The sequence below is a fragment of the Bos taurus genome, chromosome 11 (assembly GCF_002263795.3).
Source record: "Bos taurus isolate L1 Dominette 01449 registration number 42190680 breed Hereford chromosome 11, ARS-UCD2.0, whole genome shotgun sequence".
In the NCBI taxonomy this organism is placed as follows: domain Eukaryota; kingdom Metazoa; phylum Chordata; class Mammalia; order Artiodactyla; family Bovidae; genus Bos; species Bos taurus.
In genome coordinates this window covers 71,852,310-71,869,377 of record NC_037338.1, presented here as the reverse complement: position 1 = coordinate 71,869,377, position 17,068 = coordinate 71,852,310, and the positions used below count along the sequence as shown (strand labels likewise).

The 17,068-nt window shown below is 39.8% G+C and overlaps 1 protein-coding gene across 4 annotated transcripts in view; it reads right to left on the bottom strand.

The window, feature by feature from the left end:
• RBKS (ribokinase) overlaps nucleotides 1–17,068 on the bottom strand; it is a 94,953-nt gene that overhangs the window by 61,494 nt on the left and 16,391 nt on the right. For 3 of the 4 annotated variants that reach the window (XM_059891180.1, XM_059891181.1, NM_001191271.1), the window contains exon 2: nucleotides 3,239–3,371. In XM_059891180.1, coding sequence (XP_059747163.1) covers nucleotides 3,239–3,371 — 133 coding nt within the window. Of the gene's footprint in view, nucleotides 1–1,271; nucleotides 1,339–3,238; nucleotides 3,372–17,068 lie in introns of those variants that run through there. The other variant, XM_059891182.1, reaches the window with a different exon arrangement.

The window sequence follows — 17,068 nt, the reverse complement described above, 5'->3', positions numbered from 1 at the left end:
GTTTTTGATATTTAGAAATAACTTCCTTCTAACATTTGGCTTCAGTGAAATGGAGGGGGAGGAAATACTTAATTCGGGTGAGGTCCGATGCAATGTGTCCTAACAGGCTCTTTGCCCCGCCAAGTAGACCTTCATTTTCTATATCTGCCTGAATTTTTAATGTTAAAACATCACCTCCAATTATGCGTGGACCATGACTTTGGCTCATGACTCAGTTGAGTACTGCCTGCACAGCTCTTAACTTCTGGAAGTGTCTCATTACGCATGTATCACTGTACACATGTTGATGGACTCTTGTTTAGCAGCCCTCATCACAGCTGACAGACATTTCTCCTGAGTTCAGTGCAAGATGTTGTACCTGTATCATCAAACAGTGTTCCTTCATCAGAGCTCGAATCTGAGCTTGTTGCAAGGCAGTAGTAGATAGGTTAATGTTGCTAAGAAAGCCATAGAACATTTTCTACCTGTTTTTCTTTTGCTTCATCTGTTCATTTTTATCTTGAGTAATTTAATGATTTTGGTTTTCTACTTGGAATTTGTTATCTTTAAGAAACGGAGAAGGCAATGGCAACCCACTCCAGTACTCTTGCCTGGAAAATCCCATGGATGGAGGAGCCTGGTAGGCTGCAGTCCATGGGGTCACGAAGAGTTGGACACGACTGAGCGACTTCACTTTCACTTTTCACTTTCATCATTGGAGAAGGAAATGGCAACCCACTCCAGTGTTCTTGCCTGGAGAATCCCAGGGACGGGGGAGCCTGGTGGGCTGCCGTCTATGGGGTCGCACAGAGTCGGACACGACTGAAGCGACTTAGCAGCAGCAGCAGCATAAGGCAGTTAGGTTAATTTGCTCAATAAAAATATACCTCACAATTGAATGAAATATTATGATTAATGGTTAACAATAACTCTTATTAAAAGATATTTTATTTTTAAGAAGCCTAAGAATATGATGCACTTTGTTTAAGCTTAAATAAATCTATATCTAAAGGTGCCTCAGGGTATCTAAGCAAAGTAAACTTGTACAGGTTTTAGATGAGGCCATGTTTCCATGTCCTTTCAGTACAGATAATCAGGGTAAATTTCACTGTGGGGCTAAACCACAGACGACTAGATCAGGCACTGTAGACATAAAGAACTTTCAGAATTGTACAGGTGCTCACATAGCCATCACACACAGACCAGAATAAAACAAACAGCACAGCTGTTTAATCAACCTCCTTACTGGAGCATTTCCCAAAATACAGTCCTCTGTCTTCTATTCTGCTCACCTCCACTCCTATGGTTTCATGATTCATTTCCCAAGTTCAATTCCACAATTCAAATATTAATATTTTGCATTTCTCTTTGCCTCATGTTCAACAGACCTAAAAGAAAACCAACCTCAAAATCGTTGAGTTGGATGACATTGCAGGGGACATCCATTTTTTACTTTAATGGGCTACAGGAATGGCTTTTATAAAGCTTCCAACAGGGGGTTCTCTAACTCTCCTTTCACATCTCCAACTCTAGGGGACTCCCCTCTGCCCAGGGCACCCATTTTTGGTACCTTGCTTCCAATACCAGTACTAATTCTCTGTCCAGGTTTCCCAGCCAGGAAATGATACCATCTTCTTTTCACTTCCCAAGCCCCGCTTAAAGCCTGCACCATCTGATTGTTCCCCAAACCCCCATTTATAATCAGGTATAGGATGGGTCAGGCCTAATACTTTTAATCAGCTCCTTCTCCCAGTCCCATAATTCTTAGCACATAATAGGTCATCAATAATTAATTGCTAATTGATATTTTAAAAATATTAAGAGCTCAACCTTAGCAAGTGAAGGTTTCTTAATTTGAATTTTGTGCTTCATGTGATGTTTTTGACCAAATAGCCAGGTGAGAATTATATCATCAATTAGAATAAAGATACAGTTCCTTAGCAGATGAAGTGATAATGGTATAGTTTATACATCATTTAAAGACTCCTGTGGAGAGAAAAGTGCTGTATATAATGGGAAATGACATTTCAGAGAAGTTTTGGTAAAATCTACCCAGCTCACAGGAGAGAGATTATTCTTTTAAATTTCTCATGTTTTTCTTATCCTCTACTGTGCAGACCCTAGCTAGCTTTCCTAAAGCAAATAAATGATTTTCCCCGTTATACCAATAACAAATACAAATAACGGGAATTTTTCCCGTTATACCAATAAAATTTCATTAAAGATGCAAAAATTGAAACTTTGGCAGCCAATTTTGTTTTATTTTCAAATAATTTCAGTAGAATGGATAGAAACAAGATTTCCATATTTTACATGTCTTTTCTTAACATACCTGAAAACAGAACTAAAGATCAGTTATGTGCAGTTCATTAAGGCCCAGATTCCTTTCTGATCTGAGATACAGCATTAGAAGGAAACAGCTTAGAGGTGAGGCAACCACCAGTTATTAGATCAAATTTCCAAAAGCCATGCTGCTGGAGTGAAACTCGCTAAAAACAAGATGATTCATGCTGTTGTTTAGAAGCTGGACCACAGGAACCCATCAGAGTAGACTAATTCCCCTCACTTCTCACACTCCAGTTATAAACCTGTTAAATTCAGGGAATGCAGCATTAAGTTATTTGAGGACTGCTACTTCCCAGAGGATTCAGTGAGGTAGAAATTAATACAAAGGACAAGGAAGATTACTCTCTCCTATTTAAATCTTTAAAAACAATGAGCCTCTCAAAGGCTCACACAGATACTTAAACAGGCATGTACATGTACTTGTTTATAGCGGCACTGTTCACAATAGCCAAAAGGTGGGAACAGCCCATCAACAGATACATGGATAACTGGTATATACAATGGAATATTATTCAACCACAAAAGGAATAAAAGTACTGATACATGCTATAAGGTAGATGAACCTTGAAAACATTGTGCTCAGTAAAAGAAGCCAGACACAAAATGTCACATATCATATGATTCCATTTATAGGAAATATCCAGAATAGATAAATCCATAGAGACAGAAGGCAGATTGGTGGTTGCCAGGGGCTGAGAGGAGGGGGAATGGTGAGAAACTGCTTAATGGGTAAGGAGTTTTACTTTGAAATGATGGAAATGTTCTGGAACTAGATAGATATGGTGGTTGTATAACACTGTGAATATACTAAATGCCACTGAATTGCTCATTTTAAATAGTTTATAAAAAAACGAGCTCATGTCTTAACCAGGTTCTTGCCTCTAGAACCCTCTTCACTGTACTTTGTGCTTACCTTGCACACCATGGATGTCTTTGCTCCAAGCCTAGCAGCTTGGACACACTGGTTGGCACCTTTCCCTCCAAAGCCAATAAAAAACTTATGTCCATGGATGGTTTCTCCAGTTTTTGGCAGACGAGAAGTAAGGCTATAATTTAAAAGAAAAAGAGGGGGGAAAAGCACATTGGAAACTGCAGTCAATTTGAGTTTTTCAGAAGACAGAGGGAAGTTTATCTGATGGAGCCCTGGTCTTAGCAGCCAGAACTGCAAGCAGGAGCAAGAAGGATTCTCTTTTCCTTGAAGATAATATTCAGTAGTTTGTATCACTATCAAGAAGTCATCTGTTTGACAAAATTCCTCACTCTCATACCACTGTAGCTGTACTTCAGAGCACAACTCTTAGCGTCTGTACTGCATCAGGGTTGTTCATGGGTGCCTCTGTTTTCCTTCTCGTGGAACTCCAAGAGGGAAGTAACTTCATATTCTCGCTTCCCAATGCCCAGCACAGAACTTTATTCACAGTGGGACTTAAAAAATGGGACCAAGTTAATGTGTTCTGTACAGGTTTATCTAGTCACTTACAAGAAGGAGGAAGTGTGCTATAATTCTGGTAACCATGTGTAAGACCTAAGGAGAAGAGGGAAGTTGCAAATCCAGGCATGAAACAATCTTATTTGTTTCCTTGGGGGTGGGGTGGAAGTAGGGTATTTAGATGGCAGGATTAGGTTTTAGTCCTAGTCCACCTGTATACCATCCATTTCATGCACTGACTCAAAAAGAGCATTAATCAAAAAAAAAAAAAAAAGGATTCTAAAGATCTTAGTTTACAATTTTTACTATAGAAAATTCCAAACATAAAACTATAGAAACTGTTATAGTGACTTCCCCTAGCCCCATGTACCTATCACCCAGATTTGATTATTGTCAACTCAAAGCCAATCTTTTTTCAGTTTGTACCTTCACTGACATCTCCAAGTGCTAAGGATTTTTACTGACATGTTACTGCCTAGTGAGGATAGTATTAAGTGAAGCAGAAAGAGTAAAAGACTTTCTCTAGGATAACATTAAAGATATAAGATGTGAGGAAACAGTACCTTTGAAGAATAGACAACTTTAAAAGGAGAAAGAGTTCTGGGTATAGGGACAAGTGGAGAAGATGGACTCCAGCAGCATGAGGACTGCTCAGCTGGCCACAAAGAAGTGGGCCAAGGGCTGTGCATGTGTGTGTGCTAGGTCGCTTTAGTCATGTCCAACTCTTTGTGACCCTATGGACCGTAGCCCAACAGGCTCCTTTGTCCGTGGGGTTCTCCAGGCAAGAATATTGGAGTGGGTTGCCATGCTCTCTTCCAGGGGATCTTTACACCCCAGGGATTGAACCTGGGTCTCCTATATTAGCAGGTGGATCCTTTACCACCAGGGCCTGGAGCCAGTGGAGAGATAGCAGGCATTAACTAGCTTTAGACAAGAAGGAAAGGCCAAGAGATAAGTCCACAATAAGTCAACTGAGAACCTACTCTGCTTTAGCAGGTTAGAAATTTATATTCATTTCCCACATAGGCTGCAATCTAACAGAAGACAGTATCTTACTGTATTAGAGTAACAGAACAGTGCCAGTTCCTACAGGTCCCTAACAGCCTATTTGCAATGACTGATGCCAGGAACACATGATCATGTCAATAAAAACCAAGTTTGACCTGTGAACCTCCCTTATGAAGTTATAAAAGTCTCAATAAATTGGGCTAAAACATTGCTCGGTTCCCTAGCAATGCCCTGTCAAATATGGTTATTTGAGATTCAAAAGAGATTCATCAATAATTTGAAAACATCCCACTCTACTCCTCCCCTTTTCAATTCTATTTTTATCTTGGATTCTAAATGCATTTATAGTACCGATGGAAAAAATATACATCTACAAGGTTCACTTCTGAAAAAGGTACTCAATCAAGAGAAAAATGCTCTTAATGTAATGTTATTATCCTGTCATTTAATTTAGCAATGACAAGTGATGATGAGAGTTTGATTTGCATCAGAAATCTTAAGCACTTTAGGATTCTGTTATGAACAGGCAATGATGAGTAATCTGTGTGATTGAGTAACTGTGTGAATTCTTGGCTTATTGATGCTGCTACAAACAACATTCATAACAACCTTAAGAAGAAAAAAGTATCCAATGTGGCTAAAAACAGGCCGAAATAACTTAATTAGTAAGACTGTCACTAAATAAACTTATGACTTCCACTATATTTATACTTAGATCTGGGTCACAATTCACTGGTTTGAATTAAGTGTATTTTTTATTATCAACTGTGGGAAATCATGAAAAACATATCAACAGATTATTATTGGGATGTACGTGTTTGTGGGGGAGGAGTGAAGTCAAGGGTACAGCGTGTATGTGTTTGACGTGGGAGCAGATGGCTGAGATTTAAACTCATTTCTAAACAACTTATATTAACACAAGCACTGTACTGATTTAGCCATCACTTAAATTTCTCACTCCTTTGGAATGCTACTATTTTCTTTCCTGTCTGCATCTCTGTTCTACTCTTATCTCTTCCTCCCCTCAGTTGTCGCCTTTTCCAGTACGAGGACAGGGACCAATGTCTGTACCATCTTATCCCCATTTGCTAACTGGATGAACCTTTGTAAGAGTCTCTTCTTGTCTCTGAAGAGCAGCAGAACATGCCACCCCAAAATATGACTGTAGGAGTTGAGGACATGCCACTGCAAAATGTGCTGCTTTGGCATATTATCTGGAGTTGTGGGCACTTGAAAACCAGCAGATGCAGGGAGAGGTTTGCTCTGAACGCCCTTATAGGAACTCAGCTGTCATCAATCTCCTTCCTGGAATTTGATCAACCAGACGGGATGACTCTTGTCACAGGAAAGGAGAAGAGAAGTCAATACCACGCCTAGACAGCCTTTCTTGCAGACTATCACACCTCTCATCTATTTTTCTAAGGGCCATCAGTTCAGTTCAGTTCAGTCGTTCAGTCATGTCCGACTCTGCGACCCCATGAACCACAGCACGCCAGGCCTCCCTGTCCATCACCAATTCCAGGAGTCCACCCAAACCCATGTCTATTGAGCTGGTGATGCCATCCAACCATCTCATCCTCTATCGTCTCCTTCTCCTCCTGCCCTCAATCTTTACCAGCATCAGGGTCTTTTCAAATGAGTCAGCTCTTTGCATCAGGTGGCCAAAGTACTGGAGTTTCAGCTTCAACATCAGTCCTTCCAATGAACACCCAGGACTGCCATCAGTCTGTCCTAAAAATCATTTACTGTCCCCTAAGGGTTCTACCAGGCTTCCCAGGTGGCTCAGTGGTAAAGAATACACCTGTCAATGCAGGAGACATGGGTCTGATCCCTGGTCCATGAAGATCCCCTGGAGGAGGAAATGGCAACCCACTCCAGTATTCTTGCCTGGAAAATTCCATGGACAGAGGAGCCTGGTGTCCTACAGTCCGTGGGGTTGCAAAAGAGTCAGACATGACGTAGACTAAAAACAATGAAGAGACCTACCACTCCCCTCTCCCTTCCCCATTAAGATGTTATTTAATCCCAAATTCTAAGTCACCTTGTGGATTCATTTCTTCCCCTGGATATCTCCCATGTATATCTGAGGGATACATGTTACTGAATTTCTGTTTTCCTCTTGCTAATCTGTCTTTCATTACAGGGGTCTCAGTCAAGAACTGAGAAAGGTAGAGGGAAGGTGGTTATTTCCTCCCCTACATCTCTTTTCCATGTCTCCCTTGTATGGCATCCTTTGTTTCTTCTTATTTGAAGATGTGGAGGTGTTGACAAATGGGGAAGAGGAGGCTGGGATGACTGTTCAATTGTCTGGCAATTACAATTCCATGTTTTCAAGACCTTGTCCACTGCATTCCCAATATCAGCAGCATTCCTTTTCTATTAATATAAGCAAGAACTGTAACTATCGTTCTTACATTCAGACATTAATTCAACAATTGTTAAATCAGTGTTTTCCAATGAACTTCTTACAGGGCAAAATCAGCTTGCTGACAATAAGATAAAATCTAACCATGATGCAAATAACAGAGGAGTGAAAAAACATGTTACAGAATAAGATTAGTATAACCTGATTCATGTTTCTTAAAAGGAAGAAGATACTATGTATATATCCTCTTATGATATGCAAGTGTATAGAAAATGAAATGTTAATGACAGATATCCATGAGAAAGATGGGAGTGGGGAAAGTACACGGAAATGTATGTACCAAGAATATCTTTGTGTTTTATGGGAAGCCACTTGTAACTATTTCAGATTTATCTGGCCTCCCTGCATCCCAGCACCAGTTGGCTTCTTGCAGGTGCAACCTAACAGAGCCTTGCCTTGGGCGACCCTCTCACCATTTCAGGGTTTCTGTTTCTGTTCTGGCTGTCCTGCAGGACAGAGAAATCTGTTAAAATACATCAAGTATCTTGGTATAGACGCTTCTGCTTCTTGGCTTCACTTTCTCTGGCTCTTGCTTCCTGGATTCTAGTCCAGCATCGAGGACGTGCACTCAAGCCTTTGTCTTATTGATCTGCTTTCTGCTGAACCCAGAGTAAGGCAGTTTATTGCTGATTTATTATTTTTTAAAAGTGAATGAGTTAAAGAGTGGAAAGTGGACTGGAGAGCAACTAAAAAATTAGTTATAAATGGGCAGAAGAATTTCTGAATTAAAGATCCTAATTTACTTTGAATTAGGTTTTTCTATCTTTTCTTTTCTTTATTAAAGCCATGAAGTTAAGGTCAGGTTCATGAAAGAACCTGCACAAAGTACTGTCCTCTGTATGAAAGCATCACCATGATTCTTCCCAATTCAAACATGAGCTCTCAGTAGGGTGTCAAAGACTGTACTCAAATAAGTACTCAAAGGAAAAAAAAAGGAAGTAGGACTGGTAGAAATATGGGCATCCCAGGTTGCTCAGTGGTAAATAATCTGCCTGCCAATGTAGGAGACTGGGGTTCAATTCCTGGATGGAGAATATTCTCTGGAGGAGGAAATGGCAACCCATTCCAGTATTCTTGCCTAGAGAATCCATGGGCAGAGCAGCCTGGCAGGCTACAGTCTGCAGAGTCACAGAGTTGGACACGACTGAGCATACACTGGTAGAAATATACTGTTGCTACCATTTTAATTTTTAAATAGTATAAATTTCTGAATGAAGGAGAAAACCAGTTATAAGAAATATATTTGAATTTAAAACAAATTTGTAGCTTTAAAATGTCATGATATTTCAAATTTGGACAGAAGGAAGAACCAATAAATGTTTAGAGGTGGCCCCCCAGTCTCCTGGGCCGTGAGAGGCCATGCAGTTAGAGCTTAGTTGTACAAGGCAGGAGGGCTGAGCCACTTACAGACTGCGTTACCTTTGACAGCTTTTCCCTCTTTGAACCAGATTCTTCTCTTGCAAAACAGGTTTAATAATACTTGTCAACTCCTTAAATGCCTGGGTTTTGTACTCTGAGTTATTTCACTGACAGGTATTATCAGAACAACTTATCAATTGCTTTTAACTTCTTGACAATGACGTCCCTGTTAAAGATTCTCACAGATGATTCATATTGAAGGAAGGAATGACCTGGTGAAACAGGGATGAGAAGTGTTTTGACCAAAGAGGTCACACTGATACTGACTCCAGCCAAAAGTTAAAGGATGTGCTGCTTTTTGGCTTTTGAATTCCATCCTTTCTTCTTTCAGGCTGCAAGCTTCTGACACATGGTATACCCCTGTAATGGGGGATTGTACCATTCGTTTTTACCCAGTTAACATTCATTATGCTCATTTATTATTCCTACAGCCTGTATTTTTCACCCATATCTATTCTTCTCAGCATTTGTGTATGTCACACTTACAAGCATAAGAGTAATTCCCAAACCAAGCTGGTGACAGCTATTTCTACCCTTGTAAAAAGAACTTAGCCTCAAAACTAAAACTTCATTTTGTGGAGCCTAATCCTACATTTTCAGACATACATTTAAGATTTATTTAAGGAAATGAAACATGAATTAGGCTTTAAATGCGTCTTAACTGATTTCCATTTCTAACTCTTTTCCTGGCTAAACAAGCCTGTGGCTAAAAAGTCATTTTCTCTGAAGATACAGCTACTCTTGAATCAATATAGATAAACAATATTCTAGTCAGAAGTGGCCAGCCTTTCAGCGTGTCATATACTTGACCCTTATTTATTTAAATTCTGCTTATGTGTGAAAAAGCATGCTAGTCATTGGAAGAGCCAGTAAAGCTTTAGCATGTTATGGTCTTCTTCCGTGTTATGGTCTTCCATGGCATTTCATTCACTACTCTGCTCAAATGTTACCTCCTCGGAGGGGCCTTCCCAGACCACCTTACAGGTGAGATACCTGTATCTAACTGAATTTTTGTGAAGTATTCATTCATTCATTTTGACAAGAAGCACTAAGTTTTTGAACCAGATCCAGGCTTTTAATTACTCATAACTGTGTTAGTTCTCTGTGTACCAATCCCCCGTGGGGTGAGGTGATGAGAAAAACCTTTAAATAGTGAGTTTGGGGAGCTGATGCAGGACAACCGCCACAGCTGCTGCTCCTCCTGCCCTCTAGGGTGGGATGGGCAGAGAGCGAGGGTGGGAGGGAGGGATGGGGAAGAACATGACCTACTGACCTTTGCTCTGCATTGTGAACCAATCCTCTTAGGGGAAAGGAGGGGGAGGTCTCTAGCTTTATAACCCCAAGAATGTAAATAAATGTATCCAAGGAAAAGTCTAAATCTCTCCAGAGGTCTCTGACTTTTAGGCTTTGTTTGGCATTCAAAAACAGTCTTTAATCCAAGTGCCAACAGACTTTCTCAGAAAGTCCTGATCGCACAGCAACGTGAAAACATTTATGGAGAACTGCTTCCCAACAATTTTCTTCATAGCAACACCACTGCCCAACATTACAGCACTCACTTCTGTCCTCTTGCCGTAGTTTCTTCAGGATTAATTGTACTCTATTTCTTCTTCACTATACTTCCCTGGTGGCTCAGTGGTAAAGAATCCGCGTGCCAACGCAGGAGACACAGAAGACCTGAGTTCAGTCCCTGCGCTGGGAAGACTCGCTAGAGAAGGAAATGGCAACCCACTCCAGTATTCTTGCCTGGAGAATTCCACGGACAGAGGAGCATGGTGGGCTACAGTTCATGGAGTCGCAAAGAGTCGGACACGATTGAGGGAGTAACAGTGATGTGTTATTGACTCTATTTTTAAAAAAGTGACTGATCTAGGATTTACAATATGCAGTTTAACTTGGTTTATTTCCCAATGTTACTAAACTACTTTACTTATAAATGTAATTTACAGTAGTATTCTTCCATTTCCCCTTCTTAACCTTTGTGCTATTCTTGGCATACATTTTACTTCGACATGATATAAACCTTACAATATTGTGTTATTTTTATTTAAGTTGTCAACTGCCTTTTAAAGAAATTAAGAAATGAAGAAAATAACTCTTTGCATTTACCCAAAGATTTACCACTTTTGGGGCTTTTCATGCCTTTGAGTGCATCTGAATTTCCATTCAGTATTATTTTAGTTTCCCCTGAAGAACTTCCTTCAGTATTTACTGTAGTGCAGGTTTCTAGGAAGAAATTCTCTTGGCTGTTGTTTTTGTCTTTATTTTCCCATCGTATTTGAAGGATATAGATTTTATGTTGACAGTTTATTTTCCCAGTACTTGAAAGATTTCTTTTTTTTTCTGGTTTGTATTGTTTCCCACAAGAAGTCTGCAATCAATTTTTGTTCCCCTTACGTAATGTGTATTTTTCCCTCTGGATACTTTTAGGAGTTTCTGTTTATAATTGGTTTGTAGGAATTTGATTACACAGTGTCCTTTGCTATGGTTTATATTGTTTATTCTTCTTGGGGTTCATTGAAATTATTAGATCTATGTGTTTATAATTTTTATAACATGTGAAAAAAATTCAGTCATTATTTCTTTAAATATTTTTTGTGCCTCTCCCACTATGTTTTTCTTCTTAGATTCCATTTACATACATGATACACTGCTTGTCTCACATCACAGAAGCTTGTGCATTTTGCTCAGTCATTTTTTTCCCTCTATGTTTCAGTTTAGGTAATCTCTATTCTGTCTTCGAGCACAGTGATCCTTTCTTCCGTAATGTCTACTCTGCTGATAAACCCCTCCAGTGAATTTTTCATTTCAGATATTGCATCTTTCATTTCTTAAACCTCCATTTGCTTCCTTTATACATCTTCCACTTTTCTCCTCACTATATTCATGGTCCTCTTTAAATCACTGAGCATATTTATAAGGGCTCTTTTAAAATCCCTTTCTGCTAATTCCATTATCCTTGTTGTTTCTGTGTTGGTTTTGACTTTTATTTCTTGGTTATGCATAACATTTTCTTGATCCTTTGCATGTCCAGTGACTTTTGCCTGAATGATGAACATTGCAACTATTGTATCAATGAGTATCTTAATTTTGTTGTATTTTTCCAAAGGGTTGAACTTTGTTTTTGCAGGCAGCTAAGTTGTGAGTCTGTTTGTTCCTTTGAGGATTGTTTTTAAGAGTTGTTACACGGAGTATCAGATCAGATCAGATCAGTTGCTCAGTCATGTCCGACTCTTTGCGACCCCATGAATTGAAGCACGCCAGGCCTCCCTGTCCATCACCAACTCCCGGAGTTCACCAAGACTCACGTCCATGGAGTCAGTGATGCCATCCAGCCATCTCATCCTCTGTTGTCCCCTTCTCCTCCTGCCCCCAATCCCTCCCAGCATCAGAGTCTTTTCCAATGAGTCAACTCTTGGCATGAGGTGGCCAAAGTACTGGAGTTTCAGCTTTAGCATCATTCCTTCCAAAGAAATCCCAGGGCTGATCTCCTTCAGAATGGACTGGTTGGATCTCCTTGCAGTCCAAGGGACTCTCAAGAGTCTTCTCCAACACCACAGTTCAGAAGCATCAATTCTTCGGCGCTCAGCCTTCTTCACAGTCCAACTCTCACATCCATACATGACCACAGGAAAAACCATAGCCTTGACTAGACGAACCTTTGTTGGCAAAGTAATGTCTCTGCTTTTGAATATGCTATCTAGGTTGGTCATAACTTTCCTTCCAAGGAGTAAGCGTCTTTTAATTTCATGGCTGCAGTCACCATCTGTAGTGATTTTGGAGCCCAGAAAAATAAAGTCTGACACTGTTTCCCCATCTATTTCTCATGAAGTGATGGGACCAGATGCCATGATCTTCGTTTTCTGAATGTTGAGCTTTAAGCCAACTTTTTCACTTTCCACTTTCACTTTCATCAAGAGGCTTTTTAGTTCCTCTTCACTTTCTGCCATAAGGGTGGCGTCATCTGCATATCTAAGGTTATTGATATTTTTCCCAGCAATCATGATTCCAGCTTGTGTTTCTTCCAGTCCAGGGTTTCTCATGATGTACTCTGCATATATATAAGTTAAATAAACAGGGTGACAATATACAGCCTTGACATACTCCTTTTCCTATTTGGAACCAGTCTGTTGTGCCATGTCCAGTTCTAACTGTTGCTTCCTGACCTGCATACAAATTTCTCAAGAGGCAGATCAGGTGGTCTGGTATTCCCATCTCTTTCAGAATTTTCCACAGTTTATTGTGATCCATACAGTCAAAGGCTTTGGCAAGAGTAGCTTTTACTTCAGGACAAATTGATCTCTTTTACTAAATCCAATAAATGGTCCTTATTGGGTCTCTACTGAATGCTCCAGGAGTTCAACAATGTCTCTGGCTGGGCAGAACTCAACACCTCCCATTCCTGTATAATCTCTGGGACATGTTCAGTTTGCAGCTCTCCAGTAGGAGCCCAGTTTTGTGGCATTTCTTTTTTTTTAAACATTTATTTGGCTGTGCCAGGTTTTAGTTGTGGCACACAGCATCCTTAGTTGGGATGTGTGGGATCTAGTTCCCTGATCGGGGATCCAACCTGTGCTCCCTGCATTGGGAGCACAGTGTCTTAGCCATTGGACCACCAAGGAAGTCCCCAGTTTTGTGGAGTTTCTATGTATGTCCACTGAGCATTTAGTAATAAAATCAAAGGGACTCCTATGCAGATTTATGGACCTTTCTCTGGTTAATTTCCTCCTTCTCAGTATGTGTTGCCATAAATTCTAGCCACTGTAGTCTTCCTAAATTATAAACTCAGTTTTCTCAGCTCATGAGAAAATGCCACCATGCTTTCCTTGAACTCCTCCTCTTTGTGCCATGGTTGGTAACGTGCTTCCAGGGCTCACCGTATTTGTTTCCTTAGTCTTCTGGATAATACTCCTGTTTGTCCAGTATCAGAAACAGTTGCTTCATAGGTTCTGTCCCATTTTCTAGTGGTTTATAGTGGTAAGATAAGTCTAGTATTAGTTATTCTAATATGGCCAGAAGTAAATATTTTTGAACGAATGGTCTTTACCTTAAAAGGTGCTTAGATAGTTCTTCCAATGTATACTGAGTCCTCTTCCAATAGAGGACCGAGTACAGAAGGCACCAGGAGAGGCACATAGGTCAAAGTATTAAAAACTTTAAAGTACCAGCTAATGTCAACTATTCCTATTCATATATGTGTGTATATATATATATATATGTATATATATACACACAACACATATATATGGCTTGCGCCTGCAAATGCCAGAGACATAAGAGATGCAGGTTTGATCCCTGGGTCGGGAAGATCCCCTGGAGGAGGGGATGGCAATCCACTCCAGTATTATTGCCTGGAGAATCCCTTGGACAGAGGAGCCTGGTAGGCTACAGTCCAGAGTTGCAAAGAGTTGGACACTACTAATGCGACTGAGCACACATACAAACACACATACATACGTAGCTCCTTACTCCCAGCTGAGAAAGTCCTGGAGAAAGAAGAAAAGCTTGGATAGGTAGGTGCAGAATGAGCTAATTTTGGAACTACAAGGTGCAAGAGGAGAGGACAGGAGAAGTACATACATGTCTATATGAGAGATCAGTAAGGGGGGACTGGACAAGATAGGATAGCAGAAAGGTATGTAGGATGAGGAAAGAACTATTGAAGCCAAAGCATTTATCAAAGTTCCTAATGAAAATGTTTTAATTCTTTGAAGAAGACAAGCAAAGTATGATAGTGACAAATAACTATAAAACCAATATTTTCTATTTTGCCAGTTAATTACAGTACATTTTAAATTTCAAAATGACTTCTGTCACCACCATTGTAATTTCTTGCCATCTGCTGCTGTGTATGCTAAGTCACTTCATTCGTGTCTGACTCTTTGCAACCCTGTGGACTGTAGCTCTCCAGGCTCCTCTGTCCATGGGATTCTCTGGGCAAGAATACTGGAGGGGGTTGCCATTTCCTTCTCCAGGGCATCTTCCCAACCCAAGGACTGAACCCATGTCTGCTGGGGCTCCTGCATTGAAGGCAGATTCTTTACGGCTAAGCCACCATTGTTTACCGTCTCCTATGAGTCTGCATTGGCAGGTGGGTTCTTTACCACTAGTGCCACCTGGGAAGTCCAGCTGTTAGGGGGATGAGCCTAAATTATAATTCCGGACTTAGAAATCCACTGCCGTGGTCTTTAAACCACTCAATACTACTTTGTTTCACAATCAACTTTCAATTTTTTAAAACGAAAACTTAAAAAAAATACTCTCTTAGCAATATAGTATTATTTCCTATAGTCACCCTGTTACACTACATCCTTACAACTTTTTTATAAGGGGCAGTTTGTTCCTTTTGAGCCCAGACCCATTTTGCCCACCCCTGAACCCCACCTCTGGCAACCAATAGTCAATTCTTTGTATCTATGAGCTTAGTTTTTAAATTAAAAAAAATTTTTTTAAAGATCCCACGTATAAGTGATATCTATTTATATTGTTGCAAATTTTAATTTTTTTCTTATGGCTGAATAATATCCCATTGTATATATGTATAACCACATTTTCTTTAACTGTTCATACATCAGTGGGCCCTTAGGTTGTTAGTTCTATTTTTAATTTTTTGAGGAACCTCCATTCTGTTTTTCAGAGTGGCTGCACCAATTTACATTCCCACCAACAGTGCACAATGGTTCCCTTTTCTCCAATGCTTATTTCTTGTCTTTTGATAATGGCCACTCTAACAGGTGTGAGATAATCCATTGTGCTTTTGATTTGTGCTTTTGATTTTCTTCATGATTAGTGATCATCATTAGTGACTGAGCATCTTTTCATGTACCTGTGGATCATCTACAGGTCTTTGGAAAAATGTCTGTTCAGAACTTCTGCCCATTTTTTAGTTGTGTGTGTATATATATATATATATATATATATATATATGCTATTGAATTGTGTGACTTCTTTATATATTTTAGATATTTTCCCTCAATTTTGACTATAATACTGGACATTCAGTAGCTATAACATATATTTAACATTTTTATGAACATAGAAAACAGCAAGCTCTGTATTCAAAAAGACTTGTAGTTCATTGCATTCCTCTACTCCCTTTGACTGTGGCACCAAGTGATATTACACAGGAGAACAGTGGCCTCCACACAATGTCATAATAGATAATTGTTCATTCGCCTGCAGGATCTTCACTGCGTCATGAGGGATCTTTCCGCTGTGGTGCACACTCTCTAGTTGTGAGACGTGGGCTTAGTAGTTGTGGTGTGCGGGCTTAGTTGCTTCATGGCACGTGGAACCCTAGTTCCCTAACTAACCAGGGATCGAACCTGCATCCCCTGCATTGCAGGGCAGATTCTTAACCACTGGACCAGCAGAGAAGTCCCGATAAATGTTCATGCTTAAAATTTAACTTGTATGTTGAATCTCTTTGCATACGCTATTCCCTATGATTGGAAATTTCTTTCCCCTGCTTCTTTTTGGAGCCAGTCTATACGCGTCCTTTAAAATTCAACTCAGTTATTACGCCCTCTGGAAGTCTGAATGTAACTGTGTGGGTTAGCTGCCCTGCCTCTACTGTCTAGCAGTCTATGCATGTTATCTCTCATAGACTGTATCCCATCTGCTTCTGTATCACCATGGCCTAAGACTTTGCACATAAACACCAAGTGTCCAATAAACAGCCATTAAAATATACGTACATCGATAGTGCCAGATACCATTTCTTCTTCTTTTAAAAATATATTTATTTATTTGGCTGTGCCAGGTCTTAGTTGTGGCATGCAGGGTCTTTGATCTTAATTGCAGCATGTGGGATCTTTGTTCCCCGACCAGGGATGGAACTGGGCCTCCTGAATTGGCAGCATGGAGTCTTAGCCACTGGACTACCAGGGAAGTCCTCAGATACCATTCTTTGAGTGTTTGTAAGACAAACAGTGCACTAAGCATCTTAGGACTGCTAAGTCACTTAATCCTTACAATAACCCCAAGACAAGGTTATTATTTTCATTTCCATTTCACAGATAAGAAGAATGAGAATTAGATTAAAAAACATACCCAAGTTCACCCAGTAAAAGACAGAAGAGCTAGAATTCAAACCAAGGTTGGTCTGACTCCAAAACCCATATAAGATATTATGTACAAATGTATTTAATGTCCCTTGGAATTATTTACATTTCGTGTTTTTATAATTTCTCACATAATTTTTGGTAGCTGTACTTTTGAAGAACATTGGAATTTTGCAAGCTGAACCAAGATGGTAAGGTGGGAAAACCAAATAATGGTGTTCTTTTCCTTAGAGTTCAGAAGGAATTAAGTTGATGGATCAAAGAAGAAATCCAATGATATTTAGGAAGTAATAAAAACTAAGTTATAACAACAACAAAAAGTTACAAGCATACCTCAGAGATATTTCTGATTCAGATCCCAACCAGCACAATAAAACAAATATTACAATAAAGTGAGTC